Source organism: Argopecten irradians, chromosome 5, assembly GCF_041381155.1.
Source record: "Argopecten irradians isolate NY chromosome 5, Ai_NY, whole genome shotgun sequence".
Lineage (NCBI taxonomy): Eukaryota > Metazoa > Mollusca > Bivalvia > Pectinida > Pectinidae > Argopecten > Argopecten irradians.
In genome coordinates this window covers 42,340,325-42,366,016 of record NC_091138.1, presented here as the reverse complement: position 1 = coordinate 42,366,016, position 25,692 = coordinate 42,340,325, and the positions used below count along the sequence as shown (strand labels likewise).

Sequence of the window (25,692 nt, the reverse complement as noted above, 5' to 3'; positions counted from 1 at the left end):
CCTGCAGACTTACTTTGTAATATATGTACTACCACCTTGGTGTGTCTGTTGAAGCACAGGCGTTTGGCTCTATAGACATTTTTTCTCTCTCTATATGTAATACTGACATAATATTACACATGTAGAGAAAAAATGTCTATAGAGCCAAACGCCTGTGATTTAAGTGTCTAATTCGGCTTCCTGCTTTTGTTTTTAGAATCAAAAACAACAAAGCTCGCTAACACTTCATCAAATAAAGTCAACACGAAACTGATGCTGTATGGATTGTACTAGCCGAGAGACTCTGGCCCTGACACCAGATTTAGACATTGTGACAAATAGAGACGCCAGACATCTATCTGTCATAATGTCTAAGTCTGGTGTCAGGGCCAGAGTCTCTCAGGCTAGGATTGTACCAATCGCATTCTGACACTTTCGGTCCACGAGAAATGAAGAAAACAACACATTGAGTAAACGTGCAAGAGATTTTAATAGACCACTACAACTACTACAAGGTGAGTTAACTAATTGGATGTAACAGACTGAACATTTTCTCTGTTCTCCTCTCCTAGTTAAGTTTCAGTATCAGTCTTGACCCACAACCTCAAAAAATGTTCAATTCTGTAAAATTTCCAGCTTTTACATTTTCTGTCTGCATATCACAGAGTTAGCTCTTTTGTGGGTAAGTTTCTATTGTGACGTCATTATTTTGTGAGTGCAAATTAAGTAGTTTTTTTCCGAAAAGTATTACGTGTACACTCACAGAATCATGAAGTCACAAAATTACCAATCCGCAAGGGAAGATAACTCTGTAATGTACAAATACGGAATTGACAAAGAGTTCAATTATTAAGAAAATTGGCATATTTCTCACATTAATAAAATATCCTAATATCTAGACGGGGGAAAAACAAGAAATTTTTGAATATTAACGAAATAACTGCCGAATATTTGTTTGGGCACGGATCACTGAGCACCGATCATTGACCCATGACTACCAGAGGGAACAGGAAAATGGCTGCCACACCTTTAAACAGTCCTTAAAAGGAAATATATTGACACAAAAAAAGTTTTCCATAAAACCTACTGATTCCTTACTTACATCTTATATACAAGCTTTATATAATATATTTATCTATATATATCTATATCATGTTTAGCACAAGTCTTCAGATTATGGTTAAGTTGCAATACTACAGAGTAATAATTAGAAGTTACCATATAATTAACTACTATAAGTATTAGTCTGTAATAAGCTCATGTAATCAGCTCACAAACTATTAAAACATTTCTAACCATCTTATCATACTGCAATAAGTATGAGTTAGCTTATTACCGAGCATGTGCTTATTACAGTTTAATATATAACGTTAATTCTTGGTTTATCACCTGCATGACTCTGCCTATTTATAGGTTTCGTCTCAACAAGTGTATGTCCTTTACAATTTGTTCTTAACTCTTATAAAATACAGTCCCTAATTCTTAAATGAAGTAAAAAATAAAATTCTCTATAAAATGTGAATTTCCAATTTTCCTGGGTTGTCACCAAGGTTATTCAATGATATCATGGAAACTATATAGCACTATGCTTAGTTACCATGGAAACCATTTGAATACCTGGTCAAACCGGTGTTATGTGCGAAATGATAATAATCATAATCATACACGTATTGCTATAACATATTACAATTAAATCATATATTAGCTTATACTATTGGGTATATATACTAGCAAACGAATCTATGATTATAATAACTTTAGGTTGGTGCCTAGTTATATGTAGTACCATTGATTGATTGATTTAGCCTGGAACTTTGCAGCAAAAATTATCAAATCATATCGATTAACTCCTATAAATACAAGCATCTTGGTTAGTAGAACATGAGCTGAATTGATTGCTTTAAGCTAGAACCTTTAAAAAATAGACAGTGAATACACCAGAGCAAAATTGTGTCACTAGTTCACAGGGATTTGGCACAAATTTACGAACAACTGTCAATATCTATATATAATATTATATATTTGATTCGCGCCAAGTCCCTGTGTCAAGAACCATTTCTTAGTGTCTGTTGTCAAGGACAATGTAGAATTCACATACCATCTGATTACCATGTGTGACTTATTCTTACCTACAATTGACATATCTTGTCTCTTGTTGAATAAAATGAAATTGTTTTCAAATCGATATGAATTAAACATTTCCAAATTTGGTGTTTCTTCAACTGAGATTTTTTTTTGGGTTTGTTTTCTAATCAATAACAAACTGAAGTCTAAAACGACAATTTCACATATTTTAGAGTAATCTTTTGGTATTTTGTTTGCTGGAGTGATGGGTAAAAAACAAGGTTTGTTTGTTTGCTTATGTTGACGGTTACACAAAAAACAACTACCACCTACTGAAAGCAACAAACATTAAAGCTAGACTCTTCTCAACAAAAAAATATTTACAAATCAAGTCAATCACAGTGAAATCAATATCATTGTGTTATTTGATGATAAAACACTATGAATATGGATGTCTTTTCACATTAGTGTGGATCTGGATGAAAAATATTTTTTGCATTCTTTCCAATAATATTCATGACTTTAAAAAATGAAATTTTGATTAATCTTTTATCAATATCATTCTCGATTGATTTTTTATGAAATCCAAAAGTTGAAGTATGATAAATGTGTGATAATATTGCAAAACAGACAAGAACAATAGTATATAAAACCAGATTGATAAAGTTAGTTTCACAAACACATAAAGATGCTCCACCGCTGACAAAAGGTATTTTTTTCAGTATCAAAAACAGAAGCAGGTGATTCAGTATTTTTTTCAGTTACAAAAGTTACTTACTTTACACTTTTACCACCATTGAAAAGTTTGAGCTTCTTATTTTACTTCAAGTTAAAAATATAAAAAAAATAATTAATTGCATCCTGAAAAAATTCTGTGGCACTATATCCTATATGGAATGAAGTACTGATTGTGCATGCACCAAAGGCAAAATAAATCAACATATATTATTTTTTGTGTTAATTAGACATATATATACATGATTAAACACCAATTATTTTTCAAATGATGAATATCATTTATGCTCCGACAGCGGTGGAGCATCTTTAACAAACTCCATATTATTAAACAAAGGTTAACATAAGCGATAAAATCTATTTTTAAGTAGAATTCAAACATTCAATTTTTTTTAATTATTTAAACAATCGAACAGAATGATGTAGAATTTATCTAGTTTATCATCAACTTAAAAATCTTGGTATAACTGTGACATTCCTAGGGCAGAATAATAAACTCATGACCCAATGGGCCTATATTGCTCACAGGCCGTCAAATAATGCTTTTCTTATTTTCTATCACAGTCAATGGCAATAACACTTTTAAAAAATCCATGCTATCACAAATTTTATTCCTTCGTTTGGTCGGAAACTTTTACCCCAATCACCCCTGAGGGTTGATTTAAACTTATCTAATTGTAAGGATGGAACAGTTCATTATGATTTCGGAGGTAAGATAGTATCAAGTATGATCAGGTCACACAGAAATAAATGAATTGCAGATTGATTTCTCATTAATGATCATCAAATATCTACTTTGGTCTGACTGTTCCATCTATCGAGATCATTATCTGTTATTTATAGACAAATATTCACGGCCAACCTTTAACACATTAATCATTCCAGTTTGTGGACCATTTCCCTTCAAATTCACACATTAATCATTCCAGTTTGTGGACCATTTCCCTTCAAATTCAATCATATTCTACCAAGTTCTCAAGCAACAAATACCAAGACATTTCCAACTTCCCAACTTGGCAATGAAACTTCATCAAAAAAAAAAAAAAAAAAACTAAAACAAAAGCAGATCACAGAAAGGTTCATTAATAAGGACAAGACGAAAATGGCGATACTTGATATCCAAACCTATTGACATTTCACATATTTTTGTCTTTAAAATATTTCGAAATTGAAATTAAAAGAATGCTGCAAACATTCATATTTCCTTATCAAACAACTCAAGTTTTGATAGATCCTTCAAGAAAGAGAACCCCATCCCCAATCAGGAGTTGATAAGAGACCGGCTCTGTAACAGGTATAAATATACCTAACCCAACGCGACCATTCTACTAGTACTCTGTGACCCTGTAATTTGGTAATAACTTCCCATACCACTTTTCTACTTTCTATCAAGAATCTGTCTCTAAACTACCAAAGCTATTGAACGATTTCCAAAAGAAATATAAATTAACAAACCGAAAGTCCCAAATCCTCAAATCAAACACAACAGAATACAATAACATGGTTTTGATGAACAAACTACCAACAAACAGGTTATATGTAACTCAAGATATCTAAAGTTGTAACTTTTAAAAAGGAACTTGATAACATTCATATACAAAATCATTCAAAAGTAAATCTTTTGCTAACCAGAGAATAAACAACCAATGAAAAATCACGGCCCCCTGCATGCCGCCAAATGTACCAGTACAAACAACACACAGAGCATTTTCTTCTGAAATCCACATATTTTTAAGTAGACCAACCCATTTCTCTCCATTGAATACTGATTTCTCAGAGGTCATTTACTGAATTCTAAGTAAATATCACCAAACTGATACTAATTAGCATTCACGACGCACTCATTCGCCCCTAAAGACACATTTGAACTCTTCCATTTCCAAATCTGGAACTGTCCATTATGGAATCTCAGGTGTGAATTAGTTAATGATCATAAGATTTTATAAATCAGTGTCATTGTAATACTAAGTTAACTATGGTTGGTGTAACATGTGACTTATGGGCAAACAGAATTATTATATTTAATTAATTCACCCTTGCAGACATTTTAGACTCTTCTAAATCATAGACTTGACCAGTCCATTATGAAATTTCAGGGGTGAATGAATTAACACAGACTACAAGTTACAAAGTTCAGCTGTATTTTGAAATACAAAATAGCACTTTTCTGCTACAACAAATAACAAAAGTAAACACTCTCCAGAATCTCCTATTTTCAAATTCAAATGAATTTAAAACCAAATCTACAAAATAATTCTACCTCATGGAGAAAGAAGCAGGATTTGCTATGAAACAAGGATTTATAAGCAAGTCTCATCTACCTCCTTGTATGAAATAACATTTCTGTTGTTATCATTTTACAGACTGATGAGTCGACTGCCTTCCTACAATAACTGAAGTCAAATAAAGAATAACATTCGACTATTTCATGTAATGGATCACATTGTCACTGACAGCATAACAATTAACACCTTGTCAATTATTGGCATATAGTAATTAATTACATCAGCTGAATTTTAAATCACAAAGCAATCAATACAGATACTATGAAACAATATTAATTGAAAAATAATTCTAATTAGTTACACTATATATAGATAAGCTGTTACTAAATATAGACTGATATATAATATGCATATACACCACACTTATCATGTTGGAGCATTGATTATCATAGTGAATGTGTACATAACAAATATAATTAAAGGGGGAAATTTCAAATTGATAGCATATACTGTACTTTTTGGATTTAGATGAGCCTCTATCAATATGAAATGAACTACATGCATATTTGGAGGAACATCGGCCACACCCGATTATGAAGGTACTTGGTCTGAAAGCATATACCAGCAAGTCACAGTAAAATGGATTTATCAGGTGGTTTTTTTTTATTGTTTTTTATGTTCATAGTCTTAAAGGCAAATATATTTATATCTGACTTAACCGAGTAAAAAATCAAACAATAATTGTTAATTACAATATATACACACACAAATACACCTGAGTGACTGAGAAATATGCATGAAGAAATGTACCCGGAATTTACGAACCTCGTCAACCAGCGACTAAGGGCAGACAGCTCTAGTCTGGTGAAACAAGACTTTGACTGTTAGATAAACACTAAAGGGATCAACTATGTGAAGGCATGAAACAATATGTCAAAGGTAGATAACTCCGTAGTTAGCAATAATGTGATCAACCAGCGATCAAATGCCGAAAACATTCAAACACACAAAGTACTCAAAATCGAAAAAGTTAAAACGACACATCAAAAACCAAAACCCATCTGTTGTTGAAGCTATTCCATTCGCAAGTACAATCTAGTTTCATAACATGCATCACTGTTTTTATCAATATTCTAGAAAGGCCATCGTCGATCACCTGAATATTTCATCCTGAGAATCATAAGTAGTAACAGTTAAGATTTCTACCAAAGAACCTGCAAGATAAGGTTAAGCTTTTCCACTGCAATATCAAATATGTATGTGACAAATGGACGAGACAACGGCTGATACAAACAATACTGTGTTCAAGCAGATTCAGAAAATATTCACAGCCTGTCTGGAGCCAGTAACAGGATTACATATACACGTACATTCTGTTTTCATTCATTTATAAAAATAAATGTCACTACTGACAATGTCTGTTTTGTAATTCAATCTTGTATTTTTTAATCTTTCTCTTTCAAAATAGAAATACTATATCTACATGTATCTGTAAAGTAAAGTAAGATATTAAGCTGTGAGTGAAATTATACACAAATATCTAATTTTCATTTACCAGAGCTGAACCTTCTCATACGAAACGGATAAATTAGTGATAACTTTGCATTAATATAAATACAAATTACTTAACTAATTATCCTGAATATTTCTTTTCATCGTTAAGAGAAATACTTCTAATTTCTTCTTAAGAGAAATATTGATTAATAAGTTATCTACTTCTCAGTAGAAGATTTTCTTCTTAAGAGAAATATTTATAGGTTCTCTGTTTCTCGGTAGAAGCGTTGATGTTCAGGTTTCTGAGGATTCCCAGCGGATCAGTATCGACATCAGTCCCGGGAGAAATAAAGCCTGCAGGAGTGTGAGGGGTCTGTGGCTCCAGTAGATTGGGATCAATGTCACTGGTGGCTGGGGGAAGTCGACGACGTAACATGCCAGCGTACGTTGGTTTTTGATCAGATCCTGGAGGACTAGATGGCGGTGATCCAGATGATTCGGACGTTTCCGTTGAGGACTGCTGAGGAATATTAAGATGAAGTTTACGTGTAGTGGTTGTGGCAGTAGCAGATCGCGAGCTGAAAAATTTGCTGCTTTCCAATTTGGAGTCTTTGCTGGTCCATTGCTCTTCCTCTTCAGCTGATTCGTGACCTTCTTCAATTGTCTCGTCAATCATCTTTACCAAGTCTGTGATTTCTGTCGGTGTTTCCAAATCTTCGCTAAACTGTCGACTGAATCCTGTCTCTAGTCGAAGTCCCACTGGTGTCCTTTTCGTCTTTTCCTTTTTGACCACATCATTCACATCCCCGTTTTGACCAGGCATAACCATATCACCAAACCCTCTACTATAGGGTGTGGACAATACCAATCCGCTATCAGCAGCTGATGGTGCTTGCCTCTGGGCAGAGGCAATCACCCGCGCAAGAGGACTATTAGCAGATCCTCTTCTCTCCTGATGCTCTAAGGCTGGACTTGCTGATTTCAGGTAGCCTGCCTCGATTTTCTGAGAAGCCTGAGGATCAATCACAGCAGCTGCTGATGGTGATTCTGTTCGCTGTGGTGTACTTGACCGGGAGCCGTATGTTGGGGTGGCAGTTCGTGGGAACCGGTGAATTGGAACATGGACATTTGGGAGTAGTTGAATCTGTTGACTGCTAGCTGACGATCCTGGAGATGTGGCCGGTGACCCTGAACGACCTTGTGAGGAAGAAGGGGAGGACGTCTGAGAGCTGCGCTTATCTTCTGCTTCATCCAGTCCCACCTGGGCATAATGTGGGCGTAGGATAGGATAGAACTGACTTGGGTGTTGTGGTGCCAGCGGGTGTACCAATGGCCCCCGTGGGTGTGGCTGGTTAAGAAGTACTCTGTGGTCCTCTGGTAGATAGTAGTACCCGCCGTAGTGTTGCGGGTAGTAGTACATCTGCTGATAGGCCGATGGCATACGTTGAGGCATGTACATGATCTGCCGTCCACGGGCCATCGATGGCACCTTCTTTCCTGGTATGACGATGTCTGGTTGTGATGGGTCGGCCTTAGCCTTGTCCTTGTCGCCATGTCTGACCTTGGGAATGGCAAGTGGTGATGCATGTCGGGGTTGATAGCCCCGTACCGCAGCTCTGCCAGGTACTGGGGAGCTGATAATGTGAGGAACTCCTTGTCTGTTGTATACCACGTGGGGAATGAGGCCTGGGTATGGCACTGGCATATAGGGCTGAGGAAACATCTGCAAAGAAATCACAAGTCAGGGTAAAAATAAGAAATACGTTATTTACATTCATTCAAACAGAATCATGTATGGACAAGAACCACTATTTGAGTTTGACAGTATAAACCATAAATATGAACAAACTTATAATTATCTACAATATTGGTTTTAAGTCATTTCTGACTCCAGTAGAAACACTTCTTCATCGAAATTTCGACAATGGTAAGATAAATATGACACTAAGATGAGATCTAAAGCTTTAAATCACAAGAAACTTAATATAAGAGCCGTAGTTTTAAGTCATAGGACAATAAGATAAGAGTCAAAGTTTTAAGTCACAAGACACTTAGATAAGAGTCAAAGTTTTAAGTCACAAGACACTTAGATAAGAGTCAAAGTTTGAAGTCACAAGACACTTAGATAAGAGTCAAAGTTTTAAGAGACAAGACACTAAGATCAGTCAAAGTTTTAAGAGACAAGACACTAAGATCAGTCAAAGTTTTAAGAGACAAGACACTAAGATCAGAGTAAAAGGTTTGAAGTCACAAGACACTAAGTTGAGAGTCAAAGTTTCAAGTCACAAGACACTTAGATAAGAGTCAAAGTTTCAAGTCACAAGACACTTAGATAAGAGTCAAAGTTTTAAGAGACAAGACACTAAGATCAGTCAAAGTTTTAAGAGACAAGACACTAAGATCAGAGTAAAAGGTTTGAAGTCACAAGACACTAAGTTGAGAGCCAAAGTTTGAAGTCACAAAACATTAAGATGAGAGCCAAAGTTTGAAGTCACAAGACAAAATTTCAAGTTAAAAGACATTAAGATAGAGTCTGATTGTTTTTAAGTCACAAGACATTAAGATGAGAGTCAAAGTTTTAAGTCACAATACACTAGGATGAGAATCAAAGATTTAAGTCACAAGACATTAAGATGAGAGCCTAAGTTTTAAGTCACAATACACTAGGATGAGAATCAAAGTTTTAATTCACAAGACATTAAGATGAGAGTCTAAGTTTTAAGTCACAAGACAAAATTTCAAGTTAAAAGACACTAAGATAGAGTCTGATTGTTAAGTCACAAGACATTAAGATGAGAATCAAAGTTTTAAGTCACAAGACATTAAGATGAGAATCAAAGTTTTAAGTCACAAGACATTAAGATGAGAGCCATAAGACATTAAGATGAGAGTCAAAATTTTAAGTTACAAGACACTAAGTTGAGAGCCAAAGTTTCAAGTCATAAGCCACTAAGATGAGATTCAAAAAGTCTCAAGACACTAGGATGAGAATCAAAGTTTCAAATCCTAAGACACTAAGATGAGAGCCATAAGACATTAAGATGAGAGTCAAAATTTTAAGTTACAAGACACTAAGTTGAGAGCAAAAGTTTTAAGTCACTAGACACTGAAATGAGAGCCAAATTTTTCAGTCCCTAGATACTAAGTTAAGAGCAATAGTTTTAAGTCAAAAGACGATTACATAAGATTATTGTTTTTATTCACAAGACACTAAAATAAGGGCCACAGTTTTAAATCACAAGACACTTAGATAATTGCTATGTTACCTGTTGGTGAGGAAACTGCTGTCCCGGGTATGCCATCCTTGGACCCATGTAATACTGTGGATGTTGAGAAACCCCATGGTAACTGGTCGGTGAGCCTGTCGCTGTTTGTCTGGCAATATCTGGCGCTGTTGCATGGAAGAGTCTATTTGGTACAAATTCTGGGGCTAGCGGGTTGAGAATGAATGTCTTACGCATGTCTGCTGATGTTAACTGAGCCTTCAGCTGTTCCCAGGTCGTACCAAACAAACTGTTATTGTCTTTACAGATCTCTAAATAATACTCCCAAATTTTCCTGCCAAAGAGAAAACGTGACGATAACCTCCAGGTTACCTTTCATATTGTTTCCTAAGCAGAAAAAAGGATTCAAAGTTCTTTTGTAAAAGTCTTTAACAATGTAAGTGACTAATTCAAAATTAAGTTTTTCGTACTTCAAACAAGAAGCGTTCTTTTGTGGATACTAAATGTTCGTGATTTAAGATACAAAGCAATAATTCAATTGAAAAGCATTTCAGTTTAATTGTAAAAAAGTTGTTAAAGATATTAATTAACACACAGACAAAAACTTTTATGAATTTATCTTTATTGCTGAATTTGCTAAAATTAATCACACAAATTATTTATTAATTTACATTCTTACTTAAAGCCATAACATCTATTCCTACTGAAAGTAATGCTTTGGACATTTGAGTTATCAGCTTACCGACTCTTGCCGACAAGACAGAGTGAGACAGGGTCCCCGATCACGATCACGAGGGATTGGGCACGGGTGATAGCCGTGTTGAGGAGCTTGATATCGGACAGGAAACCATAATTGACTACATCCTCCTGTATCGTGTCCGCACTACAGCTGTGTCGGGTCCGTACGGTAGACAGAATCACAACCCGGAACTGTTTACCTGTGGACAAAACAGATAAGATGATTATTGACTTTCACCCCAGAAATATTATAATAGACTGGCCTAACCTTTGATTTAGAAGAGCCTAAATGTGTCTTTATGGTAAATGAGTTCAGATATTTTACATAAAATGTCAAGTCATTAGATACTTCTTAAACATTTTTACTGAAGTCTAAATTATAACATCATTAAACCAATTTTCCTACCAAAAGATGAATATTATGTTTTAAATTTACTTTGCACAATGGCCAGATGAATAATAAGTGAAATTCATCGCCTGAAATGTCCAGCTGAGGATCAGTTCTATATTTACTCTATCTCTCTATAGCTTTGTATACAGTTAAACTAAATATTAAAATACAATACAAACATTACCTTGTACATTGAATACTCTTTCCACTTTGATATTGTACATTTTTCTTTTCCTTAACTCAGATCGGATGTGGAACACCTACAATGAAGAACACATTACAAAATATCTGAGATTGAAGTCAACTCTCATAGCATTCTCATTCTCTGACATCATATTTTAACTATAATTTCTTCCAATTTTCTGTTTCCATTGACTCTGTCTTTACTCCCAGTAAAACATCCTGCCTTATTATCTGATCAGTATATGGTGTACACTCTCTCCACCTAGAGCTTAACCTTCACTGGTTAGCTCTCTCCATCCATAGATTAACCTTCACTGATAAGCTCTCTCCATCCAGAGCTTAATATTATTTGGTAAGCAACTCTCCACACTCAGAGCTTAACCTTAACTGGTAAGCTCTCATCTCTCAGAGCTTTGTCTTACTAGGTCAGTATATGGTGTAAGCACTCCTAATGAGCTCTCTATAAAGATCTCCCAACTCAGAGCTTAACCTTCACTGGCAAGCTCTCACCATCCAGAGCTTAAGCTTCACTGGCAAGTTCTCTCCATCCAAAGCTTAACCTTAATTGGTAAGCAACTCTCCCCATTCAGAGCTTAACCGTCACTAGTAAGCTCTCAGAGCTTGACCTTAACTGGTCAGTATACAGTGTAAGCACTGCTAGTGAGCCCTCCTCAAGCTCTCTTCTTTCAGAGCTTTGTCATACCTGGTCAGTATATGGTGAAAGCACTCGTGCTGAGCCCTCCCTAAGCTCTCCCCACTGAGAGCTTGGCCTTACCTGGTCAGTATATGGTGTAAGCACTCCTACTGAGCCCTCCCTAAACTTTCCCAACTCAGAGCTTGGCCTTACCTGGTCAGTATATGGTGTAAGCACACCTACTGAGCCCTCCATAAGCTTTCCCACTGAGAGCTTGGCTTTTACCTGGTCAGTATATGGTGTAAGCACTCCTACTGAGCCCTCCCTAAGCTCTCCCCACTGAGAGCTTGGCCTTACCTGGTCAGTATATGGTGTAAGCACACCTACTGAGCCCTCCCTAAGCTCTCCCCACTCAGAGCTTGGCCTTACCTGGTCAGTATATGGTGTAAGCACACCTACTGAGCCCTCCCCAAGCTCTCCCCACTCAGAGCTTGGCCTTACCTGGTCAGTATATGGTGTAAGCACACCTACTGAGCCCTCCCCAAGCTCTCCCCACTCAGAGCTTGGTCTTACCTGGTCAGTATATGGTGTAAGCACACCTACTGAGCCCTCCCCAAGCTCTCCCCACTCAGAGCTTGGTCTTACCTGGTCAGTATATGGTGTAAGCACTCCTACTGAGCCCTCCCCAAGCTCTCCCCACTCAGAGCTTGGCCATGACCTCACCAGCTGATCCACACGGTCAATAACTTCATGTACCTACAAATACAACAAAGTCAGAATCTGCTAATTCACATGTAAATACATTAGGTTTGTGTAAACATCATTTTGGTAGAGACTTAGTGGACATAGAAATATTACTTTTCATGTTTAGTCACAATTTAACAATCATCTCAATAATATTGTAGACCTTTTCAACCCTGTTTAAAGTTTAATTTGAATTTAAAGAAGTAGTTTTCAGACTTACTTGAGCAATGTTATAGAAGCCTATACTGTTTTCATGCTGCACCTCCTCAGACTTACCTCAGCAATGTTATAGAAGCCTATACTGTTTTCATGCTGCACCTCCTCACCGCGGGCGGAGAAGAAGGTTAGAGGGTGGTAGAGTGGATGACAGGGCTGGTCACTACTAGCCGTCAGCTGACTGTCGTAAAACAGGTCCGAGGTGAAGTCGATGATGGCCGAGTGTGATCGATAGTTCTCACACAGCATAACTTTACAGGGTACGTCGTCTGGGTACAACTCGTGTAGACGCTCCAACATGGACTTCTGGAATCCCTGCTGTCGTCCGAGGTCGGAGTATATCTCGGGACTCAACTGGAAAAGAACAGATTAATGGTAAGTGATGTATCGCTGTCCCCAAATAACGTTTTTAAAACATGTCTTATTATAGATGTGGTGCATGTCACTGCATAATTATCATCTATATTAAAGAATATTCAAGTTACACAGAAAACTTTATAGATAATTAACCAACAACATCAATTAATAGTACCTTTAATGTAAAGTTCTGAATAAAAAATTATTATGCTGGAATAGGTAAAAAAGGTTTGATCATATTGCATTGCCAGTTAATTTTGCATGCTAACAATCCTGTAATTTTCTTTTTAGAACAATCTTTTTATGCCGTAAATCTGAATGAAAATTTAGTGAACATGAAGATATTCAATTTATCTGTGTCTCACAAATTTATCTGTGTCTCACAATTTATCCTGTGTCTCACAAATTTATCTGTGTCTCACAAATTTCTTGACTCAATTTTTCAATGATCTATGACCATAATCATCTCTTTAGTACCTAAGGACTGATTTCTTGACTCAATTTTCAATGATTTTGACCATATCTATCTATACAGTACCTAGTAAGGATGAAGGATTTCTTGACTCTTATGAATTTGACCATATCTATCTATACAGTACCTAGTAAGGATGAAGGATTTCTTGACTCAATTTTCAATGATTTTGACCATATCTATCTATACAGTACCTAGTAAGGATGAAGGATTTCTTGACTCAACTTTCAATGATTTTGACCATATCTATCTATACAGTACCTAGTAAGGATGAAGGATTTCTTGACTCCAATGAATTTGACCATATCTATCTATACAGTACCTAGTAAGGATGAAGGATTTCTTGACTCTTATGAATTTGACCATATCTATCTATACAGTACCTAGTAAGGATGAAGGATTTCTTGACTCCAATGATTTTTGACCATATCTATCTATACAGTACCTAGTAAGGATGAAGGATTTCTTGACTCCAATGACTTTGACCATATCTATCTATACAGTACCTAGTAAGGATGAAGGATTTCTTGACTCCAATGACTTTGACCATATCTATCTATACAGTACCTAGTAAGGATGAAGGATTTCTTGACTCAATTTTCAATGATTTTGACCTTATCTATCTATACAGTACCTGGTAAGGATGAAGGATTTCTTGACTCCAATGATTTTGACCATATCTATCTATACAGTACCTGGTAAGGATGAAGGATTTCTTGACTCCAAGGACTTTGACCATATCTATCTATACAGTACCTAGTAAGGATGAAGGATTTCTTGACTCCAGTGACTTTGACCATATCTATCTATACAGTACCTAGTAAGGATGAAGGATTTCTTGACTCCAATGACTTTGACCATATCTATCTATACAGTACCTAGTAAGGATGAAGGATTTCTTGACTCCAATGACTTTGACCATATCTATCTATACAGTACCTAGTAAGGATGAAGGATTTCTTGACTCCAGTGACTTTGACCATATCTATCTATACAGTACCTAGTAAGGATGAAGGATTTCTTGACTCCATTAACTTGACCATATCTATCTATACAGTACCTAGTAAGGATGAAGGATTTCTTGACTCCAATGACTTTGACCATATCTATCTATACAGTACCTAGTAAGGATGAAGGATTTCTTGACTCCAATGATTTTGACCATATCTATCTATACAGTATCAAGTAAGGATGAAGGATTTCTTGACTCAATTTTCAATGATTTTGACCATATCTATCTATACAGTACCTAGTAACGATGAAGGATTTCTTGACTCCAAATGATTTTGACCATATCTATCTATACAGTACCTAGTAAGGATGAAGGATTTCTTGACTCCAATGAATTTGACCATATCCTATCTATACAGTACCTAGTAAGGATGAAGGATTTCTTGACTCCAATGACTTTGACCATATCTATCTATACAGTACCTAGTAAGGATGAAGGATTTGTTGACTCCAATTAATTTGACCATATCTATCTATACAGTACCTAGTAACGATGAAGGATTTCTTGACTCCAATATTTTGACCATATCTATCTATACAGTACCTAGTAAGGATGAAGGATTTCTTGACTCCAATGATTTTGACCATATCTATCTATACAGTACCTGGTAAGGATGAAGGATTTCTTGACTCCAATGACTTTGACCATATCTATCTATACAGTACCTAGTAAGGATGAAAGATTTCTTGACTCCAATGACTTTGACCATATCTATCTATACAGTACCTAGTAAGGATGAAGGATTTTTGACTCCAATGACTTTGACCATATCTATCTATACAGTACCTAGTAAGGATGAAGGATTTCTTGACTCAATTTTCAATGATTTTGACCATATCTATCTATACAGTACCTAGCAAGGATGAAGGATTTCTTGACTCCAATGACTTGACCATATCTATCTATACAGTACCTAGTAAGGATGAAGGATTTCTTGACTCAATTTTCAATGACTTTGACCATATCTATCTATACAGTACCTAGTAAGGATGAAGGATTTCTTGACTCAATTTCCAATGACTTTGACCATATCTATCTATACAGTACCTAGTAAGGATGAAGGATTTCTTGACTCTTATGAATTTGACCATATCTATCTATACAGTACCTGGTAAGGATGAAGATTTCTTGACTCCAATGACTTTGACCATATCTATCTATACAGTACCTAGTAAGGATGAAGGATTTCTTGACTCCAATGACTTTGACCATATCTATCTATACAGTACCTAGTAAGGATGAAGGATTTCTTGACTCCAATGACTTTGACCATATCTATCTATACAGTACCTAGTAAGGATGAAGGATTTCTTGACTACAATGATTTTGACCATATCTATCTATACAGTCCTAGTAAGATGAAGGATTTCTTGACCTCCATATGACTTTGACCATATCTATCTATACAGTACCTAGTAAGGATGAAGGATTTCTTGACTACAATGACTTTGACCATATCTATCTATACAGTACCTAGTAAGGATGAAGGATTTCTTGACTCCAATGACTTTGACCATATCTATCTATACAGTACCTAGTAAGGATGAAGGATTTCTTGACTCAATGACTTTGACCATATCTATCTATACAGTACCTAGTAAGGATGAAGGATTTCTTGACTCCAATGACTTTGACCATATCTATCTATACAGTACCTAGTAAGGATGAAGGATTTCTTGACTCCAATGACTTTGACCATATCTATCTTATACAGTACCTAGTAAGGATGAAGGATTTCTTGACTCAATGACTTTGACCATATCTATCTATACAGTACCTAGTAAGGATGAAGGATTTCTTGACTCAATGACTTTGACCATATCTATCTATACAGTACCTAGTAAGGATGAAGGATTTCTTGACTCAATTTTCAATGACTTTGACCATATCTATCTATACAGTACCTAGTAAGGATGAAGGATTTCTTGACTCCAATTTCAATGACTTTGACCATATCTATCTATATACAGTACCTAGTAAGGATGAAGGATTTCTTGACTCCAATGACTTTGACCATATCTATCTATACAGTACCTAGTAAGGATGAAGGATTTCTTGACTCCAATGACTTTGACCATATCTATCTATACAGTACCTAGTAAGGATGAAGGATTTCTTGACTCCAATGACTTTGACCATATCTATCTATACAGTACCTAGTAAGGATGAAGGATTTCTTGACTACAATGACTTTGACCATATCTATCTATACAGTACCTAGTAAGGATGAAGGATTTCTTGACTCCAATGACTTTGACCATATCTATCTATACAGTACCTAGTAAGGATGAAGGATTTCTTGACTCAATGACTTTGACCATATCTATCTATACAGTACCTAGTAAGGATGAAGGATTTCTTGACTACAATGACTTTGACCATATCTATCTATACAGTACCTAGTAAGGATGAAGGATTTCTTGACTACAATGACTTTGACCATATCTATCTATACAGTACCTAGTAAGGATGAAGGATTTCTTGACTACAATGACTTTGACCATATCTATCTATACAGTACCTAGTAAGGATGAAGGATTTCTTGGACTCCAATGACTTTGACCATATCTATCTATACAGTACCTGGTAAGGATGAAGGATTTCTTGACTCCAATGACTTTGACCATATCTATCTATACAGTACCTAGTAAGGATGAAGGATTTCTTGACTCAATGACTTTGACCATATCTATCTATACAGTACCTAGTAAGGATGAAGGATTTCTTGGACTCCAATGAATTTGACCATATCTATCTATACAGTACCTAGTAAGGATGAAGGATTTCTTGACTCCAATGATTTTGACCATATCTATCTATACAGTACCTAGTAAGGATGAAGGATTTCTTGACTCCAATGATTTTGACCATATCTATCTATACAGTACCTGGTAAGGATGAAGGATTTCTTGACTCCAATGACTTTGACCATATCTATCTATACAGTACCTAGTAAGGATGAAGGATTTCTTGACTCCAATGACTTTGACCATATCTATCTATACAGTACCTAGTAAGGATGAAGGATTTCTTGACTCCAATGACTTTGACCATATCTATCTATACAGTACCTAGTAAGGATGAAGGATTTCTTGACTCCAATGACTTTGACCATATCTATCTATACAGTACCTAGTAAGGATGAAGGATTTTTTGACTCCAATGACTTTGACCATATCTATCTATACAGTACCTAGTAAGGATGAAGGATTTCTTGACTCCAATGACTTTGACCATATCTATCTATACAGTACCTAGTAAGGATGAAGGATTTCTTGACTCACTCAATGACTTTGACCATATCTATCTATACAGTACCTAGTAAGGATGAAGGATTTCTTGACTCCAATGACTTTGACCATATCTATCTATACAGTACCTAGTAAGGATGAAGGATTTCTTGACTCCAATGACTTTGACCATATCTATCTATACAGTACCTAGTAAGGATGAAGGATTTCTTGACTCCAATGACTTTGACCATATCTATCTATACAGTACCTAGTAAGGATGAAGGATTTCTTGACTCCAATGACTTTGACCATATCTATCTATACAGTACCTAGTAAGGATGAAGGATTTCTTGACTCCAATGACTTTGACCATATCTATCTATACAGTACCTAGTAAGGATGAAGGATTTCTTGACTCCAATGAATTTGACCATATCTATCTATACAGTACCTAGTAAGGATGAAGGATTTCTTGACTCTTATGAATTTGACCATATCTATCTATACAGTACCTAGTAAGGATGAAGGATTTCTTGACTCCAATGACTTTGACCATATCTATCTATACAGTACCTAGTAAGGATGAAGGATTTCTTGACTCCAATGACTTTGACCATATCTATCTATACAGTACCTAGTAAGGATGAAGGATTTCTTGACTCCATTGACTTTGACCATATCTATCTATACAGTACCTAGTAAGGATGAAGGATTTCTTGACTCCAATGACTTTGACCATATCTATCTATACAGTACCTAGTAAGGATGAAGGATTTCTTGACTCAATGACTTTGACCATATCTATCTAGTACCTAGTAAGGATGAAGGATTTCTTGACTCCAATGACTTTGACCATATCTATCTATACAGTACCTAGTAAGGATGAAGGATTTCTTGACTCCAATGACTTTGACCATATCTATCTATACAGTACCTAGTAAGGATGAAGGATTTCTTGACTCCATTTCTCAATGATTTTGACCATAACCATGTCTACCGTACCTTAGGACAGTAAGAATGACCTACCTGCATGTGATCTCCGGCCAGTACAACACGAGTATGAGGCCCGCACAGAGACAAAGGGATGAGACTATCACATTCCATGGCCTGGGCTGCCTCGTCCAAGAATATGTGGGTGAAAAATCCAGGTTCAAGGTCAAGGTCACACAGGTACCTGGCTGTTCCGAGGGTAGTTATGACAATCCTGTGTTTTTCCACGTCCTCAAATTCAGGACACCTGAAGTTTGCAGCGGAACCAGCTACGGCACGGATACAGTACTGGATAACAACTTCTGGGACAGTCTGTATCCACCGATGTCTGAAGTACAAACGTAGTGGTCGTGCCTCTAAGTAGCCTTCCTTGACCAGCGGGTGAAGAAACTCCTTAATGTAGAGATCAGCAGCACTGCAGTACAGAGTGGAAAACGTTCAGTAAAAACATCTACTTACATGATTAATTGCTATTGTAAAGCTACGAGAAAATATTTTCACAGGACATAGTCACAAAACTTCAATATGCAATATCAAAAAGTACAAGGCCCAGTTCCATCAACATTACTTTCACATTCAGGAATTCCTTAACTTAAAACTCTTATTCTCCATAGTCTTTATCATTACCTGTTTGAGTGAGTACAGATGAGGATTCGAGTGTCGTTATCATTACCTGTTTGAGTGAGTACAGATGAGGATTCGGGTATCATTATCATTACCTGTTTGAGTGAGTAGAGATGAGGATTTGAGTGTCATTATCATTACCTGTTTGAGTGATCATTACCTGTTTGAGTGAGTAGAGATGAGGATCCGATTATCATTATCATTACCTGTTTGAGTGAGTACAGATGAGGATCTGAGTATCATTATCGTTACCTGTTTGAGTGAGTACAGATGAGGATTCAAGTATCATTATCATTACCTGTTTGAGTGAGTACAGATGAGGATATGGGTATCGTTATCATTTCATTACCTGTTTGAGTGAGTACAGATGAGGATATGGGTATCGTTATCATTACCTGTTGGAGTGAGTACAGATGAGGATCTGAGTATCATTATTGTTACCTGTTTGAGCGAGTACAGATGAGGATTCAGGTATCTTTATCATTACCTGTTGGAGTGAGTACAGATGAGGATTCGGGTGTCGTCCTGTTGGAGGACCTGTTTAGCTGCCTGGGCCAGAGTATAGGTCTTCCCTGTGCCGTATGGACCCACCAGTAAGATCGGGGGTATAGATAGCTCTCCTTCTGCCGTTATCTTAAGAATGGCTTCCTTCTGTTTCTCATTCAACTTTGTACTGACGACCTCGCTCAACTCAGGGCTACAATAACATGTTATTTGAATGTGTTTAGATACTCACCAAAGGCCAAAATTAATTTTTAATGAGGACAATTTTTTTTTTTTTTTTTTTAAATAGATAATCCATTTACATTAAGCATTTTGCAAAAAACCGCTAATTTAGTGATGTAATTTTGTCACAGTACAGTAATTTATTAATAATTTTCATTTCAGAATATTTCATATGGTCAGATGTTAAAGACAATGGAAATTGGGCAACAGGTAACATGCCTATACATGCCCTCTCCCTAAGAATTTATTCTTATCTGTTCATATATCTTGATAGATAAAGTAATTTCTTGCAAATGTAAAATAATTTCAAAGTTAATCAATATAATGATAATTAATTTCCACAGAATGACTAACCTGCCCTTCACCCATGATGTGGTAGGGAAGGTGTTCTTTGGTGGGAATACTAGATCAAGTGTGGGTAGTCTATCAATGGCCGCGTGCATCTCGCACTTCGGCAGACGGTTCAACTGGAACTGTATCTAAAAGTAAGGTAACAGGTCAGGTTTGTTGTTGTAATGTTTAGTTGGTCCTCCAAGTTTATTTGTCCAGACTGTACATGTCTTTCAAAAGGAGTTTTACGGATAAGTCACATAAGACAGTTATGACAGTCCATCAAAAATTTCACTAATTCACCTAGTAAAGCGATATTCTGGCATTGAATCAAAATGGAGAATTATCTATCATGATTACCCTTTTAACAACAAATGAAGCATAACCATTAATTATCCAAATAATCATTCGCATTATCTTTAGAATATCTATATCTGTCCATGACTTAGGGTAAATTTACCTAGATGCTATGCCCTAGTAGAATTCCTCAAGTTATTTTGAAGAAAGACAAAAAAATTTCTATGCTGAATTTCATAAGGAATGGTGTGGAAACAGTAATAATTTTCCTTATTCATCTGTATATGCTTCATCAAATCAATCTATAAGCTAAGTAATACAAGTCACCTTTCAGCATGATATTCACGAGGATTGTACATGTAGCTCTGTATAATCAATTAACAGAGTTATCTCCCTTTACCTGTACAGGAAATTCCTGGTCGCATGAAAGGTCGAGTTCTTCTACACATTCCCTAGACAGGCGAAGGAAAATGAAGTTTTTACCCTTATCTTCTATAACAGCTTCATAAACCTAAGGATAGACAAAAATACACAGGTGGTCAAAGATCCACATTAAATAATGGCAACTGTTGTTTTTAAAACAATGGAAAACTAAGAGCATTTCATTCCAACATTTTATCTATATACATTCTCAACTTCTTTTCTTCTTAAATGCATTCATCTAAAATTTTCAGGGCTTCTTATGAATATATATACATTATATATATCAATATTCCAGGGGTTACTATCACTGTCCTTACTTCTACCCTTAACTACGTAAAAGCAAACCTGAAGGCTCTTTGTTTGACTAGAGATGAGACTGAAGGTACAGTTTTTTAATGTACATCAAAAGAATTGAATAACAGTACACTAGATGATTTTGCAGTTGGGTGTTGCTCTCTTAAGTCTCCCTTGGCCTGTGATTGGTCAGGTTTTATTTCCCTCCTGAGATACCTCCAAATTTGGTATTACATAGTCCCAAGTTCATGAAACAGTCTAAAGTCTAAAACGGTCTTATGCTTAGACTCAACCAAACACAGATGACATTACGAAAAATTACATCATTCTTGGTTGGTTAAGCAAAATCTTAAGTCTAAGACTGTTTCATGATCTTTGGGCCAGGGGTAGATAAAAAGATATTGATAGTAACGCCTGGAGTATCTAAGATGATGACTAATACAAAGCCTTACCCTCAGTTGGTTGGAGGAGGTGTCTTTCTTGCTTTGATCTTGTGGTGTGAGCCAGGCCAGCGTAGAGTTGAGGATCAGACGACCCCCAGCATAGTCCTCTGATAGACGGTCCTCCAGGGCCATACGTGCAAACAGTTCTCCATCCTGGGCGTACTTGGCCCCTGATATCATACCGGGTACCAGGAGGAAACGGTTCACCAACTGTAGTGAGGTGTTGAGGCTGTACCTATTAATATAATTGTTTTACATCTTTGATCAGAAAAAGGAAACAGTATATCAACTGTAGCATTGTATTTAGACTGTTTCTTTTAATAACGATATCAGGGATTCAACCTCTGAACTGTAGAGAGCCATGTGGCATAAAAAGATTCGGATAAAACTTATGTATAACATTACTTCTTTTTTCCCGTCATCTTTCATATTTGCATATAACAGAGTAATCTCCCTTCTAGGCGGGTAGCTATTATGAGGTAAATTCACGTTGTTTTGAAAACTATGACCAGGGATCAATCTAGGTTTTGGGGGAAACTACCCTTTTTCAAAATAGGGGAAAAGTTTGTCGAAATGTAGGGGAATTTGAATCTACTTATTTTGGTCCAAAATTATATTCATTTTGACGAAAAAGTACTGTAAAACAACTGATTTTATTTTTCGATTTAGTAAAGCAAGATTTTAAGCTCTCAATAATGAAAAATTTGAGCTTATCATAAAATATGCAGTAGCTGTATGATAAATATGAAGAAATATGCAAACAAAAGTCTAAAAAAAATAATGAAAAATAAATCACAGGGGAAATGGTGTTACAAAAACGGTAATTTTTTAACTTCAAATGGGGAATTTTTAAATCTTCAGGGGAATTTTAGACCAGAGGGGAATTCATTCCTTGAGGGGAAATTTACCCATAAACGGTAATAAATCAGAGCTAGATTGATCCCTGATGACATTGTGCTCATAAACTCATGATGTCACAATCAATATCTACTCGCAAGGGCAGATGACTCTGTAATAAGCAAATACTGAATAGCCATAAAAGGGTATTTTCATTCCCCTCAAAAAAGACTTCACTTACCTCGATATGCTTTCCAGTTGTGACCATTCTTCTACATATAACATTTCATGCATCCAAATACGATACGTCTCTTTGGTTGGTGGGTGCATCAGATGGTTTTCTAAACGGAACTTTTCTAAATCTGGCAGCGAGTATTTATTCAGTAGTTTATCCTCTATGGTTGTGTTAGGTATAGGTCTACAAAAAATAATCAAATTACATTATCCAACATGCATAAACTGTATAATACTTCCAGTTTACTCAAACATAATACAGTAACACACGAGTATAACAAACTTGTTGGGTAAATGAAATTACATCATTATAACCACAGTTTGTTATCCATATATTACAAAAATCTTGGAGAAACATTGATGAGGAATGGAAATTATTAGGTTATAATCAGGAATGTGTTGTAAGTCTGTTTATTATAAACATGTTTTACTGTATTGTCAAAGGTCAATGTTGTTTTTGCTTTTCTAAATGAATTCAACTGAAAATTCTTGGACATTTTATCACTCTAATAAACTTATCGATTCATTGAAGGTGGATTTTCTTTTTCACACAAGCTGAATCTGTAAAAGCAGTTTGTACATTTTCTATAGTCAAATATCAACTGATCAGGAAAATAGCCAGACTTCAGTGACAAATGACGCTTCTTAATAAGTTGTTAAGTCTATTTTACAGTGCTATCTCACTGAACCACATCACAAAAGACAACAAACAGCAAATCCCACTCAGTCACATTATACTAACAAAAATCAGCAACCCTTCATGGTGAATTTACAAAAAAAAAAAAAAAAAAAAAAAAAAAAAAAAATCCATACAAAAGTTGATACAAGCGTCTATTACCTAAATACATTGAAATTTATGCTACTACTAATCAAATGTCAATATTTCCTGGTGAAACAACAGATTCAAACAGACAATAATTACTTTGGTTTGAATAGCAGCAGTTTTTCTTCCACCATGCAAAGCTTGATACGAGCATCTTTTACCTAAATACATTGAGAATTATACCAGTGACCCAACCAGATGTCAAAATTTTAAATAACAGGTTCAAATAGGCGATAATTATTTTGGTTCGAATGGCAGCAGGTTTTTTCCCCCACCTCATAAAGGTTGATACAAGCGTCTTTTACCTAAATACATCAAGAATTATACTAACGACCAAACCAGATATCAATACTTAAAACAGACGATAATTACTTTGGTTCGAATGGCAGCAGGCGGACATTGTTTTTCTTCCAACGTCCTTGGTCTCCTTGGAGGAAGTCATTGAAAACTTTCTCTGTGTCGGTGATGGGGGCGGATTCTACCTGTAGCTCTCGGCTGAGTACAGGGTCCAACCCAAAGTCCATGACAAGGGTCTGACGGAAGGTGCCGTAAATGTCCGTCTTAAACACCACCTGTAAGTAATATCATGAAAATAACTTCTAGGTTCAAAGGTCAATAATCTTGAAGTACTTTTCAGCAATTATTATGTTTCTAATATATGCAAAAATGATAAAACATTAAAAGAAAATATGCGAAAATATAATGGTCAATGATTTTCTATTCATTGCAATACTTATCTTTGCAAATGGTTATGTAAAATTGTTCGAAGCATTTTACTTGCAGCAATGCCTACAAACCAAATACACTTAACATTATAGACCAATTATCTGAAATAGTGGAGAAGGATCTAATTTCACTTCCTACTATCTTGACCTTGTGTGTATGTAACTATGACCTTGATCTTGTATCAGACTACTTTGTAAGATACCTTGATTCTGTAGACATATTCTCCAAGTGAGATATTGGGATATTCAGGGTTGGACCATTCCTGACAGTGGGTTTCTAAGTTCTGGTACTTCTGGGTTTTCTTTGGCCCAACCGAAATACTTGCAACATGGAAATAGGTTCGGTATGTATCGTCCAGTAAAGCCACTATGTGAAGACTCCGCTAAAAACAGAAGAAATTGCAATGAAGTCAGCCAGTTTCTTAATTTCATGTTTTTATTTTCATAAATTGAATATATTAAGATTTCTAAGACTTTATTAAGTATTTTCTTCTTCTTAATCACCTTGACCTTAATTGTCATTACTTTTTATCATTTATCATTTCTTGATGTTTATTGTTCTTTTCCTTTAACTTTTATTGTCATCATTTTTAGCATCTTTATCTTTATCATCATAACTGTATTGCATTGACATTGACCTTTATCACCATGACCTTGACCTTTATTGACAAGATCTTGACCTTTATTGCCATGACCTTGACCTTTATTGCCAAGATCTTGACCTTTATTGCCAAGATCTTGACCTTTATTGTCATGACCTTGACCTTTATTGTAATAACATTGACCTTTACTGTCCTTACCTTGCTAGTTATGGTAAAGGTCCAGGCACTTGTACATTTCTTTGAGGTCATATTAACTTTGAGGTCAGAGTTCACATGTACTTTAGAGTAATCCACACTAGAAACCATCTGAAAGTGAAAAAAATATATTGTAAAAATCTATTTTCTTATAAATATACAAGTCACTGTATGAAATGTCTAAATTTTTTGAAGTCATTCACCACTGAAATTTCATAATGGACTGGTCTAATGTTTGATTTAGAAGAGTCTAAATGTATCTTTAGGATTAAATGAGTTCATAACAAATTTAAGCATATCAATCACAACAGCTTTAGAATATATAAAAGGCACACTACCTTCCTGGAGCAAAATATAAAGGTTTCTTAAAATATAATAATATCAGTAAATATATACCAATGGAGTAAGTTGAGGTTACAACACCAAGTATATGCAAGATTTCCTGTGT

The 25,692-nt window shown here is 35.8% G+C and overlaps 1 protein-coding gene across 3 annotated transcripts in view; it reads right to left on the bottom strand.

The window, feature by feature from the left end:
* Positions 1–450: 450 nt before the first annotated feature.
* The window catches only part of LOC138323915 (probable helicase with zinc finger domain), a 40,690-nt gene continuing 15,448 nt past the window's right edge, over positions 451–25,692 (bottom strand). For all 3 annotated transcript variants that reach the window (XM_069268850.1, XM_069268852.1, XM_069268851.1), the window contains exons 9-23: positions 25,248–25,355; positions 24,651–24,830; positions 24,095–24,294; positions 22,907–23,083; positions 21,838–22,063; positions 21,069–21,179; positions 20,396–20,520; positions 19,803–20,012; positions 18,728–19,106; positions 12,688–12,981; positions 12,313–12,423; positions 11,035–11,110; positions 10,464–10,659; positions 9,764–10,055; positions 451–8,220 (exon numbers count right to left, since the gene is read on the bottom strand). In XM_069268850.1, coding sequence (XP_069124951.1) covers positions 6,742–8,220; positions 9,764–10,055; positions 10,464–10,659; positions 11,035–11,110; positions 12,313–12,423; positions 12,688–12,981; positions 18,728–19,106; positions 19,803–20,012; positions 20,396–20,520; positions 21,069–21,179; positions 21,838–22,063; positions 22,907–23,083; positions 24,095–24,294; positions 24,651–24,830; positions 25,248–25,355 — 4,164 coding nt within the window. In that variant the 3' untranslated portion in view covers positions 451–6,741. The remainder of the gene's footprint in view (positions 8,221–9,763; positions 10,056–10,463; positions 10,660–11,034; positions 11,111–12,312; positions 12,424–12,687; positions 12,982–18,727; positions 19,107–19,802; positions 20,013–20,395; positions 20,521–21,068; positions 21,180–21,837; positions 22,064–22,906; positions 23,084–24,094; positions 24,295–24,650; positions 24,831–25,247; positions 25,356–25,692) is intronic.